The 22,353-nt window shown below is 62.0% G+C and overlaps 1 protein-coding gene across 1 annotated transcript in view; it reads right to left on the minus strand.

The window, feature by feature from the left end:
* The window catches only part of LOC108178222 (plasma membrane calcium-transporting ATPase 4), a 33,005-nt gene extending 11,578 nt beyond the window's left edge, over positions 1-21,427 (minus strand). Inside the window, 15 exon segments of the mRNA XM_089312009.1 lie at positions 288-367; positions 871-979; positions 1,647-1,756; positions 5,056-5,162; positions 5,666-5,753; positions 6,320-6,499; positions 7,041-7,272; positions 8,364-8,605; positions 10,139-10,391; positions 10,808-11,120; positions 11,351-11,476; positions 11,869-12,126; positions 12,666-12,803; positions 12,806-12,862; positions 21,100-21,427. Coding sequence (XP_089168135.1) covers positions 288-367; positions 871-979; positions 1,647-1,756; positions 5,056-5,162; positions 5,666-5,753; positions 6,320-6,499; positions 7,041-7,272; positions 8,364-8,605; positions 10,139-10,391; positions 10,808-11,120; positions 11,351-11,476; positions 11,869-12,126; positions 12,666-12,803; positions 12,806-12,862; positions 21,100-21,292 — 2,486 coding nt within the window. The 5' untranslated portion in view covers positions 21,293-21,427.
* Between the last annotated feature and the right edge of the window lie 926 nt (positions 21,428-22,353).

Genomic DNA, 22,353 nt, shown 5'->3' on the forward strand with positions numbered 1-22,353 from the left:
TCTGCTAAAACCCGTCCGCGCCGGTTCTAGCATCGTGCGCTCGCCAAGCGTGCCTCGCTGGTTTTCTGACATCGCCAGCGCTGGCTCCTGTCTCCTCAGGCTTTCCCGCTGGGCAGGAAGGAGGCCGAGACTCATCTTCCCAACTTAAGAGGGCTGCAGGGCGAGTGCCAAAGGCCACACTGCCCGTCTGCCCCAGAAGGCTCTGGTACCCAGAAGTCCTTCCCCTCGGCTCTCCTGCCAGCGCCCTGCCATCCCCCAAGGGGCTCGTCTTGTCACTCAGCACTCACCACGTGCCCAGGGGGGTCAGGGTTTCTGGAGAGGAGGCTCTCGGTACTGAAGACACGGATGCTCCTGGACTGACATCTCCCTGGAAGAACAGAGAATGGCTCCTGAAGACAGCGGGCCTGTCCTCGGAGCACCTGGGCCCGAGCAAGGCCCTCTTCCTGTGGGCCCCGACGTCCTGTGGGGAGGGGGTCAGAGGCCCAGGGAGCTTGCACTGGGAGACCTGGCGGTGCTGGGAGATGCTGGCACCGGGCATGGAGGCAGGCTGGGAAGAGAGCTCTGCCGAGGGGCCCCCAGCCCCGCCTGGGACGCTGGTGCCAGGCTCTCCTGCTGCAGCGCTCCCCCAGCGGCTTTCCTCAAGAAGAAACAAAGCCCCCAGCCCAGACCACCCGCTGCACCCTTTCCAGAGCCCTGCCGGCCTGTCTCCGGAGTCGCAGCTGATGGTCTTTCCAGCCTGTTCTCCACCAAGCGCTCAGGGGGGCCGGAAGACCGGAAGCTTAGAGAAGGTCACCTCTGGGAGGTGCCAGGTGCATTCTGGGTGCAGAATGTGGGGCAGTCTGGCCTCAGGGATCAGAAAGAAAAACCTACCCAGGTCTTCTTGCCTTGGAGGCAAGAGGTCGTAAATATTTTTGGCTCGCTGTCCAGGCCGAGGCAGTCAGTGAGGGCATGCCAGTGACCCGTAGGTAGGGGACACGACCTGCAAGATGAGAGGGGTGCAGGTTATGGGAGGGCCACGGGAGGTCCACGGGAGGCCCATGGGAGGCCCACGGAAGGGCCAGCCGAGCAGAGCGGGGCACCTTCCCCACCCTCCGCAGACCTGGGCTGGAATCATTTCCTGGAGGAACAGGGGACTCGCTGGATAGAAGCTGAGAGGGGAAACTGGGCCCAGGGGTTCCAGAGCAAAGTCTTTCTCACAGGCCTTCAGTGAGCTGGGCCTTTGGAGCAAGGCCATGGCTAGTGTGTCAGGTAAGTGCCAAGGGCTCCCCAGCCCAGAAGTGTGCACCCCTGGAAAACGAGCTGGGCTCTAGAGGACTGCCAGGCGAGGTCATGAATCCCACGGTGTGGGGCTGGCACCATGGCGCAGTGGGTTAAGGCCCCTGCAGTGCTGGCATCCCATTTGGGGGCCGGCTTGGGTCCTGACCTCTCCGCTTCTAATCTAGCTCCCTGCTGATGCGTCTGGGAAAGCAGCAGAGGACGGCCCAAGTCCTTGGGCCTTTGCACCCACGTGGGAGATCTGGAAGAAGCTCCTGGCTCTTGGCTTCAGATCGGCTCAGCTCTGGCCATTGCAGCCACTGGGGAGCGAACCAGCAGATAGATGAAAGACCTCTCTCTCTGTCTCAACCCAGGACCGGCAAGGGACTCACGCTTCTTCCGTTTGTTCCAGGTGCACAGGATGCAGGAAGCCGTGATGACCAGCAGGAGAGCGAGGAGCGTCGCGAACCCAAAAATGATGCCGCTGCTCGGGTCCTGACCTCTACAAGGAAAACCGCAGCGCGCTCCAGCCACGGTGGGCCGGGGCGGGGTGGAAGGGAAGCCGAGGTGTGTGCTGGGGGAGGCCCTCTCTGAGCAGCAACTCACAGAGGCGAGATGCCCAAGGGACAAGGGAGCTGTCCCTCTTGGACGCCTGCCTGGGGGTGGGGATTTTGTATTCAACATTACGACAACCTTATCTCTCTGTCTCTTTCTGTGGCCTGAGCAACCTGAGATTTTGAGTCAGAAAGGAAAAGTAGGGGCGGGTGTGTGTCACAGCGTGTTGAGCCACAGCTTGGGACGATTGCATCCTGTACCCGGGTGCGGGTTCAAGTCCCAGCTCCTCTGCTTCCGATCCAGCTCCCTGCTAACGTGCACCCTGGGAGGCAGCAGGGGATGGCCCAAGTACTTGGGCCCCTGCCACCCACATGGAGTTCCAGGCTCCTGGCTTCAGTCCTGGCATTTGAGGGATCACACAGCAGATGGAAGATCTGTTTCTCTCTGTCTCTTACGATAAAACAAGAGGAGAAGGACCTGTCCCGGATGACACAGGTAGGACTGAGCAGGGGCGGAGGTGGCTCTAGGTCTGTTGGATCCACAGATCACGCTCTCTCCATTCTAGCACACCCCTCTCCAAGCTCACAGAGTGGAATCGGCCCGCCCCCTGCTCCTGGGCTTCCTGGCTTGCTCAGAGAAGAGGCTCACTTAGCTCACAGCAGGGAGTGGCGCTGGGACAGAGGCCAGCTTGCAGGAACTCCAGTAACCCCCACAGCACTAACTGGTGGAGCTGGTCTCCAAGCAACACTCAACTGCTGCGTGGAATTTGACCAAGGCAACCTGTCTACCCTGTGACTCCTGCGGCAGGGCGGGAGACACTGCTGGGCTTTGCAAGGGTGCGGAAGCGCGTCCAGCCGATCATAGCCCCAGGTGGCTGCGCATATGGTACCCAGAAGCAGCCAGGGAAGTGGCAGCAGGAATCAGCAGCTGACCTGCTGGCCCCAGACCCTCGAAGCCCGCCGTCTGCCAGGGAAGCTTTGTGTTCTAGGCTTGTATTCCTGCTTTCTGCTGGATGGTTCCTCCAAGCTGCCTAACAGAACTCCGGCTGTCCCACAAGGCGGCTCCGCGCTGGTGCGCACCGTCATCCAGCGGCCGGCTTGAAAAGCTTGGCCTCTGTTTTGCTTCCATGTGCCACTTCCAGTCCACCAGCAGGTTCTGTCTGCCCCAGCCTGGGCGTCTGTCCTAAGCCCAACCCTCTCTTCCTCTTCCGCTGCTGACCCCGCTGACCTACGCGCCCACCTCCCCAGTGGGTCTCTGCTTCCACACCCGGCTCCAGGGTGTGATGCTATACACATGGGCTGGGATGATGGTTCTAAAGAGCCAATCAGACTGTATCCCTCTCCGCTTGGAGCCCTCTGTGGCTTCTCGTCACACTCAGACTCAAGCCGGGGGTCCACCCAGGGAGGGCTCCCCCAGAGCTGGACTTGGCCCACCAGCACTGCTTGCTGTCCCCGCCCATGCCTCAGCCTGCCTCGCCCTCCCTGCTGTCCCTCACCTCCTTCAGGTTTCTTCTGCAGTGCCACCTCCGCAGACAGGGCTTCCCTGGCCACACCCTGTCACCCCCAGGCCCTTCGTCCTGCTCTGCTGTGTTCACAGAGCTTCCGGCTGACTGCCATCCTAGTGAGCGGTCTCTACTGGTCTGGGCATCAGCCTCCATTCCTACCTGTCTATAAGCTTCCTGTTCACCTAGTGCCTTCCAGGCTGCCTGGTAGGGATCCCTGGCAGGGATCTGGATCAGAAGTGGAGCAGCTGGGACTCCAACCAAGCCCTTATTGGGTGCTGGCATCGCAGGTGGTAGTTGTACCCACTGTGCCACAGTGCCGGCCCCTGCAGTAAATCTTAACCACGAGAACAACCATATGCTGAGTCCTAATGAGTACATGAATACAAGAGTGGTCTTTGGGACGCTCGACACAGGATTCCACAGGATTGGTGGTTTTCAACTTTTGAGTGCATCAGAATCAACGAGAGGGCTTTTATAGACACATATTTCTGGGGCCAGGGTTGTGGCACAGCACACTAAGCCACTGCCTGCAATGCTGGTGGTTCGAGTCCCGGCTGCTCCACTTCCAATCCAGCTCCCTGCTAATGCGCCTGGGAAGGCAGCAGGAAATGGCCCAAACACTTGGATCCCTGCCACACACATGGGAGAAAAGGATGGAGATCCTGGCTCCCGGCTTCAGCCCAGCCCGGACCTGGCTGTTGCGGCCACTGGGGGGGAGAACCAGCAGATAGAAGCTGTGGACTGAGACGCGAGTGATGTACCCACCGCTGCAGTGCATGGATCTTTACTGGATTGTGATTTGGACAAATAAACTACAAAACAACACTTAGGAGCCAGCTGGGGCAACGCGAGCAGACTGGCCACGTGACAGTAAGGGTCAGTCTTGCTAGGCAATAATGGCGTTATCTTTCCTTCAGACACATTTTACGGACACACACTTATCATGAAGGGACATGGTCTGGAATTTTTATGGATCAAATGACACTGATGTCTTGGCTTGGCTTCAAAATAGTAAGTAAGCTGGGAGCAGGCTGCTGGCCTCGGAGCTGCGCCGGCCGGTCCCCCAGCAGAGCCCCTCTGGCTCCCGAGTCCGGCTTCCTGCAAAGCAGACCCTGGAAGGCTCGACCGCCTGGCTGCTGCCACCTGCGTGGGAGACCTAAACGGGGCTCCTAGGGCCCAGCTGTGGCCTCGTCCAGCCCTTGTTGGTGCAGGCCTCTGAGAGTGAACCAGAGGACGGGTTTTCTCACTCTGCCTCTCAAAGTAAATACACAACAACAACAACAATAATAATAATAAAAACCTCAGGTGTGGACAGTGGAAGTGGGTGGGACTGGCCACGTGTGGATCGTTGAAGCTGCCAGACAGACATGGAGGTACGCTAGCCAACTCTGCTTTTCGGCGCACGCTCACACAGAACACGGCTGTAGCCTGGGCACGCGGCTCACGCTCACACGGAACATGGCCTTTCTATAGTCTGCCCAGGCGGACATCACCATGTTTCAGTTGCTCTTGCTGTCCCGGGTCACGATCCTCCGTGACTTCCCTGCCTGTCCCTGATCCGTCAAGCCCGGCGGGTCTCCCGTCACACGTGTTAGCAGGGGCCAGGTAGGTGGGTGAGAGAGACGTAGTCAGGGGAAGGAGCACACAGAGGAACAGGAAGCAGCTGGCCACTGGAAGCGTGTCCCGGCCTCCCGACGGGGACGGCGGCTTCCCATGGGACAGGGACACCGTGCTGACCTTACCATGGCAAAACCAACGTCTGCCTTCTTGAGGGCCGGCCCATCATTTGTGCCATCACCGGTGACAGCCACCACCTGCCGCTGGTCCCCAACGGTGCTGTCAATGATGCCTGAAAAGCAGACACGCGCCCCGGTGAGCTCGAGGCTGCCTGGCGGCTTCCGCCCGGCGCTGCCTCCCCGCCCCCGCCCCTGCACGCCCCTCTCCATCCTCTCTCCCTTCCCCCTGCTGCAAGGAACCTCCCAGGGCCCTCAGCTGCGGCTGGCTGGCGCCGCCGGCTGGGAAAGGCTGTCCTGTGCCGAGGAGAACAACACGGGGAGGATTTGAAGGCAGACAGCTGGGAGTCGCCTGCACCACTCTCCCCCACGAGTGGGCAGGCCGGGAGGGGTCCTGTCTCCTCGGCCTCACACGTCCCTTGTTGTATCCCAGAAGCGTGGCCCTGCCCTGACCTGTTTCCAGGGCTACCGGCAAACAAGACGTGAGCAGGCTTCAAAAACCCAACACAGCCGCAGGATCTGGCCACCCAGGGCTCGGCTGCTTGCTCTCCCCATCCGCCTGGTGCTCTCGGGACAGGAGACAGCCCCCTCCTGCCTGTGGCCGCCGGCACCAGCTCACCTTTCACCAGCGTGTGCTTGTCTGTGGGCGAGGACCGGGCCAGGACCCGAAGCTTGGGCCAGATCTTGTCCAGCTTCTCTTGTTCTACCTGCCAACGCCAGACACACCGTGGCTCAGCCAAACACGCAAAGCCACCTGGGAAGATCTGTCTGTGCCACACACGCCGAGCTCTGAGAGATCTGGGGCAGACAGGGAGCGCTTCTCCCGGCCCTGGAGGAGGTGACGCCAACTTAGTCTCCAAGGACAGAGCTATGGATGGCGGCCGCCGGGGTCAGCTGCTGGCTCCGGTGGCTACAGTGGTGCTTCGTGGTCTTAGGTTTGATTTCTACGTAGACCAGGAAGCTTTGTTCTGCTCCACACCTGGGCCACGGCCTCTCACAGCCTGAGCCACTGGGGGCCACACGGCAGGGGCGACGGAAGAAGCCAAAAGACACAAAAAGTTGGCTTGTGAGCGATGCCAACAAGAAGGAAGACAATGGCCTGTTTTGCCAAGTGAGTGGCTCTGGGAGAGAGGGACACTGGACGTGAGTTTAGAATCTGGCCGCCTTCTCCCAGTGCCCCTGATGCCTCAGGCTGGTGCCTCCCACCCAGGACCCACCTCGAGCCCAGCCTTCGCCCCCAGGGAGGCCCAGGTGCCTCCCACCCAGGACCCACCTCTCCCTTTTCGTTGCGAATGAATCGGTTGAATTCTTTGCCTTCTAAGCACAGGAAGTCATGGCCAGGTGTCAGGATGCCACATTTGGTGGCGATGGCTCGGGCTGTGTTGACATTGTCCCCGGTCACCATTCTGACAGTGATGCCAGCTCGCTTGCATTTGGCGATAGCTTCTGGGACCTGTGGGGGAGTGAGGAAAGGAGAGGTGGAGGTGGCAGCAGTGGCCTCTGGTGCCTCCAGTGTGGACAGCAGAGAGACCGCTGACAAGCACTGCCCCGGGCATGGGCTAAGTGTGGGCACTGCTACATCCGGGGTTTCCTCACTTCCGTCCACCCGCTACGGTCACATTGGGATGGGCCCTGTTGTGCCAGGAGATGAAGGGCTCCCTAGGAGCCCGGAGAGCGCTCAGCGCCCAGGGGATGTGCACCACAGGGGTGTTGGCTGAAAGGCGGTGGCAGAAGTCAAGGCTGGTGTTCCAGTTGATCGCACCAATGGTGTGTCCGCTGATAGCTCCACTTCTCCCTGACTCGCATGCCATAAACCCCACAAGTGCTGCCTCCCACCACCCACCACCCCAGAGCAGCTCTGGGGAACTGGAAGACCCGAAACACCTCCCATTGTGGGCAAGAGGCAGGTGATCACCGCATCTTGCTTCCCACTAGGTCACGGCTGGGCCGTGGTGGTCCCCACCACCCTGCCCCAGGCCAGGCCAGCACCTCACCTCTGGGCGCACGGGGTCCTCGATGCCCACGACGGCGATGCAGGTGAGCTCGGTGGGGACCTCGCTCTCGTTGTCCCAGGAGGGCTCGGCGTCGTCGAAGTCCCGGTAGGCTATGCAGATGGTGCGCAGCCCCTCGCAGGCCATGGGTTCGATGACGCTGCGCACCATGTCGTCGCGGTCCTTGTTCTTGAACGGGACCGCCTCCCCCTTCTTGTCCAGGATCCGATTGCACCTGGGGAGGCACAGGGTCAGGAGGCGGGGTCCCCCCTCCCACTCCAGGCTGCTGCCGTCCCCGCCAGGCGCTCTGGCTGCTCGGCTTTATTCCTAATGACACCGCTTCATGGCCAAAGAGCTCTTCGAGCCGCCACCCTCTTTTGAAGGCGTCCAGGATGCGTGTGCGTGGGGCAGTGCCCAGGGGAGCAGGAGCTGTGACTCTCCCACGTCATCTGTGCTCTTGTTTTTTTGTTCAAAGATTTATTTATTTATTTGAAAGGCAGAGTTACAGAGAGGCAGTGGTGGGGTGGGGGCAGTTTGTGGGGGTGGAGAGGAAGCCTTCCATCTGCTGGTTCACTCCATAAATGGCCACAATGGCCGGTGCTGTGGTGTAGCGGGTAAAGCTGCTGCCTTCAGTGCCAGCATCCCATACAGGCACCGGTTTGAGTCCCAGCTGTTCCTCTTCCGGTCCAGCTCTCTGCTGTGTGAAAAGCAGTGGAAGATGGGCCCAGGTGCTTGGGCCCCTACACCTGCGTGGGAGACCCAGAAGAAGCTCCTGGTTCCTAGCTTCAGATTGGCCCAGCTCTGGCTGTTGAGGCTATTTAGGGAGTGAACCAGTGGATGGAAGACCTCTCTGTCTCTCTGCCTCTGTAACTTTGCCTTCCAAATAAATAAATAAATCCTAAAAACAAAACAAAACAAAAGCACGCAACTTTCCTTCATCAGAATCGCGGACAGGTGTGACAGGGAATGATTTCCACCACGGGCCGTGTGCACGGCACCTCACCGGCACGGCTGGCGTCGTTTTGGGAGAGCGTTCCTCTCCCTGGGTTCGGATGGCGAGCTGGAGGCTTCGCTGTCTAGGGTGCATCCTGGCCGTGCCACTGTTGGCTGTCATCACCCTGAGCAAGCTGAACTCCCCTGGGCCTGGCTTCTCCCCTGCACAGAACAGGTCAGAACTGGCCCTGACCTCACTGGGGTGAGGACTGAAGGCAACGGGCCACGCAGAGTGTGGGAAAGCAACGGCTGGCCGAGTAAATGCCAGCAGGCTCGCGGGGCCGTGCGGGGCCGTGCGGGGCCGGGGGAGGGGAGGCAGGGGGCGGTGCTCACCTGCGCAGCATGATCTCCGAGGCGCCCTTGCTGTACATGCGGAAGCCGCCGGCGGGCTTCCGGACGACCGTGCTCATGGACTTGCGCACCGAGTTGAAGGTGTACACCTTGTAGAGCTGCTCCTCGGGCACCTCGTTGCGCACCGCCTGGTAGTCCTGCTTCAGATCTGCGACAAAGCCCAGCAGAGCACACTCGGTCTTGTTGCCCACCTGCCGCGGCAGGCCTCCCTCCTTCTCCGGAGGCTGAGGGAGAGAGAACACACAGGGCACCGTTGAAGACGCCGCCGGCCGGGGCTGGAGCACCAGGCAGGGGAAGACCTCCCCTGCAAATCTTGCACGATCACACCCGGAGTGGGGGGGCGAGGAGTGGGGGGGCGAGGAGAGGGGCGGCTGCGGCAGCGAGGCGGGGGGTCTTTGTCCTCGTTGTCGGCCCCCTCCTGGCTGTTGAGTGGCTGGATCTCCAGGGCCACGCCGTCCTGGGTCTTTGCTAGGGCTCACAAACAGGACATGTGAGCGGGCAGGGGAGCAGCACGGAGCAAGGGGCAGGCAGGCAGGAAGGGAACAGCCCCCAGTGTCCTGATGTCTGCTCTGACCACGCCCGGCCTGTGCTGGACACGGAACCTGCCGTCAACCCCCTGTTAGGGCCCGGGGCTGAGCGTCTAAGCACTGGAGCGGGGGTGCTTGAGGGTCCTGGATTTCCTTTTCGGAAGCAGCTTCCTGGCAGCCCCTCGGAGCCCCAGGCCAGGTTGAGTGCAGCAAGGCCATGCATCGCGGCCCTGAGTGCCGATGCCAGTAGCCATCCTGCCTGGAACCCAGGGCTTAACATCTCAGACCCTGGATTATCTTCCAGCTCCTCGTATGAGCAGATGGAGGGGGGAAGGAGGACCCCTCCCTGCCCTGCCTGACCAAGGCCCCCCCGGGGGGTCCGTGTTTTGGGGGAGAGGGAAGTCGCTGGTGTGAGGGGTGTCCCTGGAGTAAGAGAAAGCCGGGACTAAGACGGACGCAGAAATAAACGCACTTTGCTTTTAAAAGAAGAGTAAAGGAAAACCAGCAATGACGGACGGCCGTGTTTGGCCCTGGTTCTCCAATGCAATGCTTTTTATTTCTAAAGACGACGGTGATGTGGGGCACAGAGGAAAGCAACCCCGCCCCTGGCGCTGTGGTCCCTGCGTGGCTCAGCCCGCACTGAGGCCAACCCGCCCGACACGTTGTCAAGCCCACACACACCACGGAGACACGGTGCAAACACGGCGACCGCAATAGAGACACACAGCGGACCAGGAGGAAGACGGCCTGGAGAGAATGCAGAGCGAGGTGGGGGGAGGCTGTCGCCCAGCGCCGCTCGGAGACCAGCAGAGAAGACCCCAGTGAGGAAGCCAGCAAGAGGAGGGTGCAGGGACTGCCCACCCCGACTCCCTCCGCCGGGAGGACCCTGGAAGTCTCCTGACTCCAAAAGGATGGCCCTTGGTGTTTTAAAAAAAAATCCAGCCGAGGGCAATGAAGCAGAGTTAGGCACCCCGGAAAGAGCAGATCCTCCTGGTGCCGGGTGAGACCTCGACGTAAGGCTCCAGGAGCCAACAGCAGAGGGCGCTCTTGCCCCATCTTAGATTGAGCCTGGGCGCCTCCCCACCCCATCTCTGCACCTTCCTCTGGGTGAGGCGTCCAGGCCGCAGCAGCAGGTAACAGGAAGAGGGGAAGGGAGAAGGCGGATGGCCTGAGAGGTCTGGTTTGAGCGTGGACAGGTAGAAATGGCAGATGAGTGTATGGAGAGGTTACCTTTATTGCGATTTTCAAGGACTCCTTGTTTTTTACCTGTTTGAACAAGAAAGAACAAAGTGGGGTGGAGACCCAAAGTGGCCAGGAAGAGATCTGCTGTCCAGCCAGCTGGCCTTGCTCCGAGCCCAGAAAGGCGCCAGCCATGGGGCTGGGGGGAGGGCAGGTCACAGCTGGGCCTTCGTTTGATCCCCATGGACGCAGAGGCTGTCCTGGAGCCTCGGGACACTGACCAGCAAGGTCACAGCCCAGCCACCTGCTCCGGGAGTGTGCCCGGGCTGAATCACACCGCCTGGGAAAACGGGGGCGGCAGGGTGTTGGGGAGAGGGGTGTGAGTGAGCGGTCTGCGCGGATGGTGGCGGCCCGGGGGGTGGGAGTGGGGGTGCAGGAAGCTTCCTCCTTATCCGTGTGGTGGGTGCAGGAAGACATAGTCTCTCCGGAAAGCAGTGGGCTGCCCTGAGCGGCTCCAGCCAGGGGGCAGAAGTCCCCTCTGCCCGAGAGAACTCTTCCTCCTCCTGCGATTCCTTCCAAGACCGGCCTAACCTCGCGGGGCCTCTGCGTCTGCTCTCCCACTGACAGCCACTAGAACGCCCGGCCTCGCCTCGAGGGAGACAGCGCGGGCAGGAGGACGACGCGGGGGAGTGCTGGGCCCACAGCGCCTGGCCGGCTCACCTGGGCAGGCTCAGGAACCCGTCCCTTCCAGACCCAGCAAAGGCGCCGGGCTCGAGGCCCGACTGCAGCCTGCCCTGGGCGCCCAGCGCCAGGAGCTGGCGTCCATCAGAGCGGGGCTCTTCCCGCCAGGCGTCCGTCGAGATGAGCCCCCTCACTCTGAGCCCCCCTCCCCCCGGATGCCCCTTACCTTTCTTCTTCTTCTCCTCCTCGTCATCCTCACTGGCCCCCAACAGAGTGAAGATGATCCCGGCCTGCGAGTTGACACCCACAGCGGTCACCACCATCCGGCCAGAGCCTTCCATGACGTGGGTCCCTACACGGGAAGGGAGTTGGGCTTCTGGATCCAGCCACGACGTGGCACGAGACACCAACGCCCCCCACGTTAGTAACGCCCACGAGACACTCAGCAGTGTCCAGGGCAGCCCTGACTGAAGGAACAGAGCACGCGCAGGAGGCGGACGGAGGCGACCCTGAGGGCGGGGCACGGGACGGAGCCCGAGGAGGGGGCAGGGTCTGGATCCCGGCCTGAGGCAGGGGCCCTACCTGAGAGCAGCATGGGGTCTTTGTCCAGGGACTTCCGGACGTGGTCGGACTCCCCCGTGAGAGAGCTCTCGTCAATCTTCAGGTCATTCCCCTGGATCAAGACTCTGTCGGCCGGCAGCAGGTCACCTGGTGCGCACAGGGGAGCAGTGACGGAGCCGGAGGCGAGGGCGGGGGCCGCCCCCAGCACCTCCACGCCCGCTCAGCTCTCCGATCACCAGGGAGCACCCGGGGAGCCCCTCAGAGCCAGCTTCAGCTCTGTGCAGAGCAGGACAAGACCCCCTGCCTGCAGTTGGCGACCCCAGCTCCCGTCGCTCTCCCTATACCTTCCCAGGCCTGAATCTCACAGAGCCACTCACAACCCCACGACACGGTGCGGGCCTGCCAGCCACCCACAGAGAATCCGTTCCCAGGGAAGCGAGCACACGTGTGTGTGTGTGTGTGTGTGTGTGTGTGTGTGTATGGGGGGGTCTCACCTTTCAGCCACTCCCAGGCCCCCTTGGGCGCGAGCGGGCTCTTACCGTACTTGATCTGGGCGATGTCGCCCACCACGATGTCAGCCACCGGCAGCTGGATGAGCTGGCCGTTGCGGATCACGGAGAACTTCTGCTCCTGCTCGATGCGGCTCTGGAGGCCCCGGAACTGCTTCTCCTTGCTCCAGTCGTTGAAGGCGGTCACCAGCACCACGATGATCACCGAGAACAGGATGGCTGCCCCCTCGATCCAGCCGGCTTCCGCCTCCCCTTCATCCTCCGCGCTTTGTGCAATCTGACCACACACTGCGCAGGGGGAGAGAGACAGAGGGTCACCAAGGGGCTGGGGGGGACTGTGGCACCATCCCCCCACGATGGCACGGCAGGGAGGGGGAGGAAGAAAGCAGAACCCTTAGGCTATCACAGGGCAGTGGGATCGTGGGGTGTCTCATCACCAGGGTAACAATGTTTATCCGAGAGAAGCACAGGACCCAACGGCCAAAAAAAAAAAAAAATCCCATGCAAATTACAGGCAAGTCACATAGACAGACCTGGTGACTCCCAACACGGTGGGGGCCCCAGGGCTGCTGCCCGGCGTGCCAGTCAGCTGCCGGGGGCCCTCGGAGAGGCAGGGCTGAGAAGCTGGTGGGTGGGGGGACCCTGGACATTCTGGGGGAGGGGGAAAGACCTCCGAGCGGGAGGATGGGTTGGAGAAAGAGCTTCCTGTCTCTGGGCAGCGGGGGTTAAGCTTTAAGCTGCAGCCCCTTGACCACCAACCCCGGGGGGCTCCCTGGTGGTGGGGACGAGAACCCCGGGACCCCGGCAAGGCCACGGGTGGCACTCACGCTCATTTTCTCCGCCGGGCGGGCGATAGAAGGACAGGACCAGGGAGATGATGGCCGCGATCTCCAGGATGATGAGGGTGACGTCTTGAAGGGCTTCCCACACCAACTCTAAGAAGGTCTTGGGCTTTTTGGGGGGATCAGGTTCTGCCCAAACACCTGCCTGTGTTTCTCCAGGTCGGCAGGGTTCCCAGAGAGACCTGCAGAGGAGGAAGGGGAGGGGGGGGACACAGGAGGGGGCAGCTAAAGAATTCTTTTTGACAAAGCGCCTCTTGCTTCCTGGTCTTCCCACCCGGGAGGCCCAGTGAGTGTGGCCAACTTTCCCAATCTGCCCAGGACCGCAGGGTCTAGAACCTTCCAGCTCAGGACGGGCGGAGTGGGGCTGGCTGGCCGCAGGCGCCACTCACACCTCCCGTATCTCAGAGAAGCCAACCCAGGCGTAGGGCTTCTCCGGCTTCTCATCGGGTGCCCTCTGGGCGCCAACCCCAGGAACAGCAACATCGAAACGGTTCTCAGGCTAACATGAGGACGCTGCCCAGGATTTGAACAGGGCCGGCCTCCGTCCACGGGCTTCACGCCGAGGCCATCTGCCCATGGCCGTGGGCAGTGCAGGCGCCGCCAGCCCTCGAGACCCGAGGCGCTCACTCACTGGGGCAGAGGCTCCGAGACCGTCAGCCCTGCAGCTCGGCCACACACAGCCTGGGGAGAGGTCCAATGTCCCAGCAAGTCCCAAGCCCTCGGAATGTGCTCAACAGCTACAGAGAAGCACCGCTAAGAGAGGGGAGGCCGCGACCTGTTCAGATACCCCCCAGGCCAGCACTGCGCACACCCTCCCCAGTGACACACACCCCACATCACACACACCACACCAACACACAGCACTTGGGATCTCACTGTATACAATCCCCACCCTGCACACCACGCAGCACACACACGTGGTCCACAACACCCCCACCCCGGCACACATGTCCTAAGAGTTCTCGAGCCCCTCTACCGGCCCCGGGCGGGGGGGGCTCCTCTCTAAGGGAAGCCCTCGCGCAGTGACTAACGCCCACCGGCTCCGGCACGCTGTTTACACAGAGCAGCGAATGAGTCCTGGTTTGGCACTGGGAGCTCTTGGCTGCCCGGCTGATGGGTTCCCCACAGGCAGGGTGGGGCCGCGTGTTTGAGTACAGGTCAGCAGCTGAGCGGGCTTGGTCGGCGGAGGGGATTCGCACACCCTGCTGGGCTTCTCCCAGGCGGCATGCACCAGGCAACACCAGCAGAGGGCTGGCAGCCCAGGGTGACACAGAGGACCTCATGGCCGGCCCGCTGCGGGGGCGTGAGCACAGAACCAAGGGTGCAACTCGAAGGACAAGGATGTGGGTGAGATCCAAGGCCAGACGAGATTTTGAAAATGGGAAAACAGGAACTCACAGGAATACTGTTGCAGGGCCTACGACGGCCCCCAGGCCCCACCCTAAAAGCAAAAGCCACGGGCAGGGGTCCTGTCTGGGAAGGTAGTCGCGGGGGAGGCCGCCTGGACGCCTTGCTGAGAGAACTCTCACTAGCCAGTGCTGGGGGGGGGGGGGCGACACAGGGGCTGGGCAGGGTGAGGGGGCGGAGTCCATGTTCCTCTCCAGGGTGGCCCCCCCTCCCTGGTGCCCGAGTCCTTCACCCTGGCCTGAGTCCCGCAGGGAGGCGCCCCTGCCTCCGCCGCCCTGAGAAGCCAGGTTCCCAGTCGGGAGGGAAAGCAAGGGCCTGGAAAAGAAGAATGGGGCAGGGCCTCAGGGTCCCCAGGCAGGCAGGGGCAGGCCGAGTGGCCCGAGGCCAGGGCCTGGCCGCCTCATGCCCCCCAGGGACTGGGCTGGCAAGGCTGTGACGAGTGGCGACTGCCAGGGTTGGTCACTTGTTAATGCACCTGGGCTTCTTCCTGAAGCGGACCCCCGTGTGGAGGGAGGGGCGCCCTTTCTTCCCTCACACGGCCAGTGGATGATGGTGGGGCAAACCAGGACGGCAGATATTAAAAGACGTGCAGGGTCCTCCTCCTCTCTCCCAGCCCCGTGTGCTGTAGGCGGAAGTCCCACCAGCTCTACCTTCAAAGTACAACAAAAGTCCAGCCACCTCCCCTGCCCACTGCTGTCGCTCTGGCCAAATTATGGCAGGCGACTTCTCCTCGCCTCCACTCCACCCTTGTACCCCTGTTATCAACTCGGTGGCCAGAGGAGCTTTGCTAAGATCCAAGGCAGGGGGCCGGTGCTGTGGCGCAGCGGGTTAAAGCCCTGGCCTGAAGCGCCGGCATCCCATATGGGCGCCAGTTCGAGACCTGACTGTTCCATTTTCCATCCAGCTCTCTGCTTTGGCCTGGGAAAGCATGAGAAGATGGCCCAAGTCCTTGGGGCCCTGGCACCTGCGTGGGAGACCCGGAAGAAGCTCCTGGTGTCCGATCAGCATAGTTCTGGCCATTGCAGCCATCTGGGGAGTGAACCAGCGGATAGAAGACTTCTCTCTGTCTCTACCTTTCTCTGTAACTCTGTCTTTCAAATAAATAAATCTTAAAAAAAAAAAAAAGACCCAAGGCAGGACATGTGACGTGTCCGCTCAGAGCCATGTGGTGGCTTTTACTGGGGGGTGAAACTGGGCACCAGGGACCTTGTGATGCCCTCCCAGCCCCCCGAGAGCCGCCGGGCCCTCAGCCCTGGCCCCCTCCTACTCACCCCTGGCTCACTGCCACCCGGCCAGCTGGCCTTCCTGCTGTTGTGGGAACGCACCGCACAAGCCATCCCTGCGCCGTCCCACGGGTCTCTGAGCTGCTCCACCCGGCACCCCCAGTCACCCCCATCTTGGCGGTTGCTTCCCCCGACAAGGGCTGTCACCTCGCAGGTGACATGATGTGGTCTCTGGGGGTCTGTCTGAGCCCTCCACGGGGGCAGGCAGCCTGGGTTCCCCGGGCCTACAGCAGTGCCTCCTCCGCCACGCACACGCAGATCGCTGAATGAACGGAGCGAATGAGTAACAAAGTGGAGACTGGGTGCCAGACGCTTCCGGCACACCCGTGCCTCTCGTTCAAGCACCACGAGGGCAGCTGCTCTCAAACCCACTTTACATGGAAGCAAGCCGAGGCCTGGCGAGGCGGTGCCACTCCGCGGGCTAGGGAGAGGTAGTGTCTGTACCCCGGGGAGGTGGCTCGATGCTCACTGGGGGCAGCCGCGCTCAGCTGAGGCTTCGGTCTTATGTGAGCAGCCTGTCCCAGCCAGCCCCAGACCTGCCAGGCTTTGCACTGAGGCCGCTGCCTGCTGGGAGCCGCCCTCCCTCGCCCCACTCCTCACTCCACGGGGCAGGCCCCACACCGCCCCCACTGGACGCATTTGGGGGCAGTCGGTCCTGTCTTCCTGTCTCAGGGGTGGGGGACATCAAGGCGGTCAGATCCAACCTGTAGGCCTGTTTTGGGCTTAAGAGAGAGAACGAAGCGAGACCTTAGGGTCAGCCTTGCCCTTGCCTTGATGCCCCCAGTCACACCCCTGTTTCCTCTCTGCCATGTCTTCTCATCTCTGCTCCACCTTAAGCCGTCCTGCGCTCAGACCACAGCTGCCTAAAGAAGTCAAGTGTCCGCCCAGTTCCCAGCCTGCCCTGCAGCAAGGCAGGGCAGGTGGAGCCCTGGGAATCCTCTCTGCCATGTGGCCTGCACGGGGAAGCCATGTGGGCCTGGGAGCCCGGCCAATCCCCAATTTTGGGCTTTTCCATTCCAATTCTTTCTGCCCCAGGAGGCTCTCCGGCCCGGTCTCAGCAGCTGTCATTTCACACACATGCTTGTCCCGCCCCGGGAATCCCGGAGAGGGGAGAGGGTTTCCCCTCTTAGAAATCCACCAGGAAGACAGGAAGCCTGGCCCCCAGCGTGGGAGGGTGCCAGCCCCACCCAGCCCCGGAGGACTCCTGGCTCTGAGAACCCCACGGAACCCCTGCCCGGGAGAGGCAGAGAGTGTTGGGCGGTGAAGTCACTGCCCCCACCCGAGCCTGGGGGGCCGGGGAGTCACTGCCGGCACAGGGGGCGCGGGAGGACATTTGTGTGTGCTGAGAGCCTGCGCAGGACCCAGGGCCTGGGAAGAGGAGTGGGGCCCAGCCCTCGGGAATGGGCCCAGGGCAGGGGGCAGGGGTACCCCTTATCAGCACCGGCTCAGCTCCAGAAAGGGTGGGGCTCGGGCGGGACTTCCCAGCTGTCCCTGCAAGGCAGCAGTTTCTCGGGCTGGGAAGGCGGTCCCCTCTTGGCACACAAGAACGGGCAGGAGAACGCCTTTCCTGTCCTGCCTGAACAACCCCTGAAGCGGGGACGAGGGGAAGGAATTCCTTCAAATCCCTGCGGCATGCAGACAGCTGCTGTTGCTAACCAAGTACTTTCCTCCCAGGCGGTGCAAAGCAGTCTCCCCATTTCAGCGGCTCCAGCTTAACACGCCCACGGCCTGGAGAAGTGCTCCTCTACCCGCCAGACTCCCAGTCCCGAGGGATGGAGCTGCCCGCTCAAGGTCACAGCAGGAGGAGGGGGACTTGGGGGACCAGCCTCCTTTCCTCCTCTGGTCCACAGGGCCCTGTGGGTAGTTCCCTCGGGGTACACCTCCCTGCATCCAGCCCCCTGCTCTCTGCCTTTTCTGACAACCTCAACTCTGGCACAGGGCAGAGAAAGTTCCCAGCATGCTCTCCTCTCGCCTTCTGCTCTGCCACCTTCTCCCGCAATGCAAGCCTGTGCTACCAGCCAGTGTCACACCACCGGCGCTCACATCTTGGAGCTAAATAAAGAGAGCCAAAGCCCCACTTGCAAGGGTGGATGCACTGTCCGCCCCAGCCATCTTTCTGCCCACCCCCAGCCACTGGCTCCATGCAAGGCAGCACAGGAAGGCTGAAAACCGAGCCCAGCAAGCGTGGCTGCTGAGCCCCGGGGGACGCAGCAATGGGGGTCCAGGCCCAGTGCGAGGGGAGAACGCAGGGACGCTCTCCCTGTCACGCCGGTTACCCAGAGGCCTCTGTGGAGCCTCTGGGGCGGCTGGGCTGGAAAGAGAAGGCCCACAGCTGTCCCTCACGCAGCCCTGGGCCTGTCACTCAAACCAGACAGGGAGGTCCCGGGTGCCGCCTGGAGTTCCCTGCGCAGGGAGGCGAGCCAGGACCAGCGCTCTTCTCAGCCGGGCCGCCTCCCCCACGGCTTCCCCCACCCGACCCCCGCCTAGGCATTCCCTTGATAAGGGCGGGTCCTGCCTTGACCACGCGCACTGCAGCGTGGCTGGGCCCCTTCCAGGCTGTCTGGGCTCAGCTGTCCACCACCACCCCTCCCCACCCCCCAGGACCTCCTTCTGACCGGAGCCTCCTTCCCTCCTAACCTGGTGCCCGAGCTGCGGCAGCCAGAGTGACCGCAGAAAGCTCAGCGAGGCGCACGCCCAGGGTGCTGTGAAGATCATTTCTGGTGGAGCAGGGGCAAGAGTTCAAAGTGAGAGCAGGAAAGGTGGATGGGAGCTACGCTGCCACCTGCTGATCCAAAAGCTCCTAAAAACAGATGTTCCAGTGGAGGACAGGGCAGGAAACCTCCAGGAAGGCAGAGGCCCGGCTCCCTGTGCCTCCTGTTCACTCGCCTGCCGGCCCCATCTCCCCTCCTAGTCACTCCATTTCCCCTCCTGGTCACCCCATCTCCCCCCACCCCGGCCATCCCATCTCCCCTCCTGGTCACCCCATCTCCCCTCCTGGCCACCCTATCGCCCCCTCCTGGTCACCCCATCTCCCCTCCTGGTCACCCCATCTCCCCCTACTGGTCACCCCATCCTGGCCGTCCCATCTCCCCTCCTGGTCACCCCATCCCCCCTCCTGGTATCCCCATCCCCCCTCCTGGTCACCCCATCTCCCTTCCTGCCCTCCCCATCCCCCCTCCTGGTCACCCCATCTCCCCTCCTGGTCACCCCATCTCCCCTCCTGGTCGCCCCATCCCCCCTCCTGGTCGCCCCATCTCCCCTCCTGGTCGCCCCATCCCCCCTCCTGGTCACCCCATCTCCCCTCCTGGCCGCTTCTGTAGCGAGAGAGGCTCCCGTCACCAGAAGGGGTGGCTTCCACGTGAGGGACTGACACCGGGACCAGGAAGGAAAGCATTAGCTATGCCTGCCACACTGCGTGCCCAGTGCTAAGAGGAAGCAGCCCTGCCTGCTGGCCTTCGGGATCGGAAGTTCCCTGGCAGGCAGGAAGCGACCCGAGGCGGCTACGGCAAAGGAGCTGGAAAACTGGAAACGCGGAGGGCAGGCGGGCTCCCGCCGTTAGGAGCTCCCCAGCCTGCAGCTGAGTTCTGCTCGGGGCGGGAACCGCGAGACCAGGTACGGAGAGGGGAAGGCTCTGCTGAGATCCTGACGGGCGTTTGTCAAGTGCTGGGGCTCGGTCTCCGGGAAAACAGATTCCCTCCGAGGCCGCTTACACTACACAAGTGACCAAACAGAACAATCAGGCTGATGAGAAGCGGGCCATGCCTGAAAGACGGGCATCAGAGAGAGAGAAGGCGGGGACCGAGCCACACTACAGCAAGCCACCATTTGCCGTCTTCACCAAGTCTGTTTGTCCCCGAGAAGGACAGTGGGAGACAGACGGGGATGAGGTCCACACGCAGCCGCTTTGCAGACGTAACGGCAGACTGTACCCCATAGGCGCGTGAGTTCTGGGGAATGTCTGCAGACACACACGCCCTGCTTTCCTGAGACAGCTAATGAACGGGACACTTCTTCTAAGCGCAGGCACCGGACGCACTCGGGGTGACTTGGTTCCAGTAACTCCACGAGCTCGGCATCACCAACACTATTTTAGAGGGAGAAGCTACCCGGTGAATTCTGGAGTTGGCATTTGAGTGCAAAGCCTAGGAGACAGGAAACTGAATTCTAGAAGTAGAGAGACTACACAGGGATGCTCCCTTAGGTAGGGAAGAAAGACAAAGACACGGGCATTGTACAGATAGGGAGGGAACAGTAATTCTTTTTCATCCTGAAGAGGCTAGGCTCCAAGGAAGGCTCAGAAGCAGGAGCCGGCGAGAGGCTGCAGGTCTCGAAGGGCAGGGTCTCCGCTGCCTCTCACTTGCCAAGCAAGACTGCACGCAGGTGCCGGAATCAGCGGAAGTGAGAGAGAACTTCCCTCTCATTCTCCCTACGTGTGCATAAGGCGAAATTTGGTAATGCCGTGGTGTACCTGGCAGCTGGGCTGAGCCAGGCAGGCATGGGGCTGGACGTCTCATCCTCTGCTGTGATTAGATTAAGGAGAGCTGGTTCTTTGGTTCTTTTCTTCCTTTTTTTTTTTTTTTTTTTTGACAGGCAGAGTAGACAGAGAGAGAGACAGAGAGAAAGGTCTTCCTTTGCCGTTGGTTCACCCTCCAACGGCCGCCGTAGCCGGCGCGCTGCAGCCGGAGTACCACGCTGATCCGAAGCCAGGAGCCAGGTGCTTCTCCTGGTCTCCCATGGGGTGCAGGGCCCAAGCACTTGGGCCATCCTCCACTGCACTCCCTGGCCACAGCAGAGAGCTGGCCCGGAAGAGGGGCAACCGGGACAGAATCCGGCGCCCCGACCGGGACTAGAACCCGGTGTGCCGGCGCCGCAAGGCGGAGGATTAGCCTAGTGAGCCGCGGCGCTGGCCAAGGAGAGCTGCAGTAAAAGTGCCTCAGGCGTGGCTGGAAAAAACCCTTCCGTGGCCAGTTATTTCTGCCCCGCCCCAGGCCGCGGCTCCTTCAGAGCGCGGGCGCGCGGGCAGGCGGTTGCTCGCGTGGCGCGTGGCTCGGGTCGCGGCGGCGGCAGGAAGGCGAGGAAGCAGCAGCCCGCAGTGCCTGTATCACCCCGCGCGTGGCGGGCAGCGCCCAGGAGACGCGTGGCAGCGCTTGGTCTCGCGGCGGCCCAGCCGTTGGCGGCGAGCGCGTCTGCGCCTGCGCGGAATACAAACCAAAAAAAACCAACAACAACAACAAACAAACAAACCCACCCGTAATTCCCTGAAAGCAAACACCGAGTGTCCGGAGATGCGGCGGGCACCACTACGCGCCCACCCTGGGCGTCAAGGGACTTACTCGTGCCCTCCCCCCCCCCCCGCCCCCATCACCCTCCAAGACCGTGAGGGTAAGAATTCCACCTAAAACTGCTGTACCCAGCGACTGGCGCAGAACAGGAACCTGATGCCTTACTAATGAACCACAACCATCGGTAAGGTAAACCCGCCTCCTTCCTGCACACGGACACGGAACGGCGAGACGAGAGACCTTCGGAGAGCGCCACAGCGCCTCAGCTCCGCGCGTGGGAGCACAGGGGCCCCTCCAGGCCGCACTGCCTTCCAGCACTTCAGACACCATGCTTTGCCCACCAGACCGGCTGGGCCTGCAGACGTGCGTCCCCTCTGGGAGCCGGGAACACGTCCCACGGACGCCGCCCTCCCCGCCCTCCTCCAGCCCAGCCTGCCCGGCCTCTACCTTCCACGGGGGAGGTTCTCAGGCGACTGCAGAGGTTCTGCACGCCTCCGTACTGCACGTTGACCTGCGTCACCGCATCGCTCGAACGCTGCTCCATGAGCTTCCTCAGGTCCATGAGTGTGCAGCCAAAGTCCCCTTCGTGACTCTCGGCCACCGAGTTGGCCGGCAAGGCGTGTTCTGATGGGTTCGTCATTTTGCCGGCTGTTACCACGCCCCTCTACCAGACCGGAAGCGGGGTTCCCTTTAACTGTTGGGCGTCTCCTGTCCCCCTGTTCCCGCTTCTTCCTCCTTCTTGCTTCTCTGGGGGCCCCGTCGGGAAACAGACCAACTCTATCTTGTGCAACACGCTTCAGAGGAGCCACGCCAAGTCCAGATCTTCTCTTCTGTGTGAGGCTGGCAGTTGAGAGGAGGAAGAAGGTGGGGGAACGGAGTAGAAGCCGGACGTCGTGTCACAATGATTGGGGTCCCCAGGTGGTGATGGAGTGGTTGACCAGGGTAGGTAGGTTCCTAGCTTAGACTGACTTGCCCAGATGGAGGTACAAACAGGATGTGCACGTTACCATGGAGGCCACCTTAGCAACACCCAGCAACTGCGGTGGTAGAGTGGCAGCAGGAGGAGGAGGACGATGAGGAGGGCTCCCTGGATACCGAGGACGACTGGGTCTCTGGAATCAAGATTCAAAGGGGGACAAAAAGAAACGATCAGAGCAGCCACAGGGACCCAGCAACTGCACAGGCAGAAGGCAGCCACGCCGGGACGAGGGCTGCGGTGACAGTTGGTGTCTGAGCTGGACTGATAGCTGGGGCCCAGCTGAGTCACCTGACTCACGGGAGGCCCTCTCCTCCCTGGGAGACCCCAGCAGCCGGGAAACTCCAAGGCCTGTAAGTTATTTCAGACACCCAGCCTCCACGGCTCCCAAACCAAGCAACGCAAACTCCACAAGGCCACAGCTCTGTGCTCTCCCTGTGGACTGGAGAGACCTGTCCCAGGAAGCTTTAGTCTGATCTTACCTGTAAACGGAGATCAGAGAAAGGAGTCCAGGCCCCAGCGGGCTGGCCAGTGGCCTGCGGCCTGCCGCCCTCCCTAACGCCCCACGTCCTTCCCCATTCCCAACGCACACATCCACACACCAGCAAGATGGCCCGAGAGATGCCTGAACCCTCCAGGGCCCCCGGGAAGCCGCGCCGGCTGCACGGATGTTCTGCAGCCTGTTCCGGCTGCCAGCGGGGCAGGCACCGAGCTTTGGTCCCGAG

The sequence above is a fragment of the Oryctolagus cuniculus genome, chromosome 13 (genome assembly GCF_051225735.1).
Source record: "Oryctolagus cuniculus isolate XC-2025 breed Fujian yellow rabbit chromosome 13, ASM5122573v1, whole genome shotgun sequence".
Lineage (NCBI taxonomy): Eukaryota > Metazoa > Chordata > Mammalia > Lagomorpha > Leporidae > Oryctolagus > Oryctolagus cuniculus.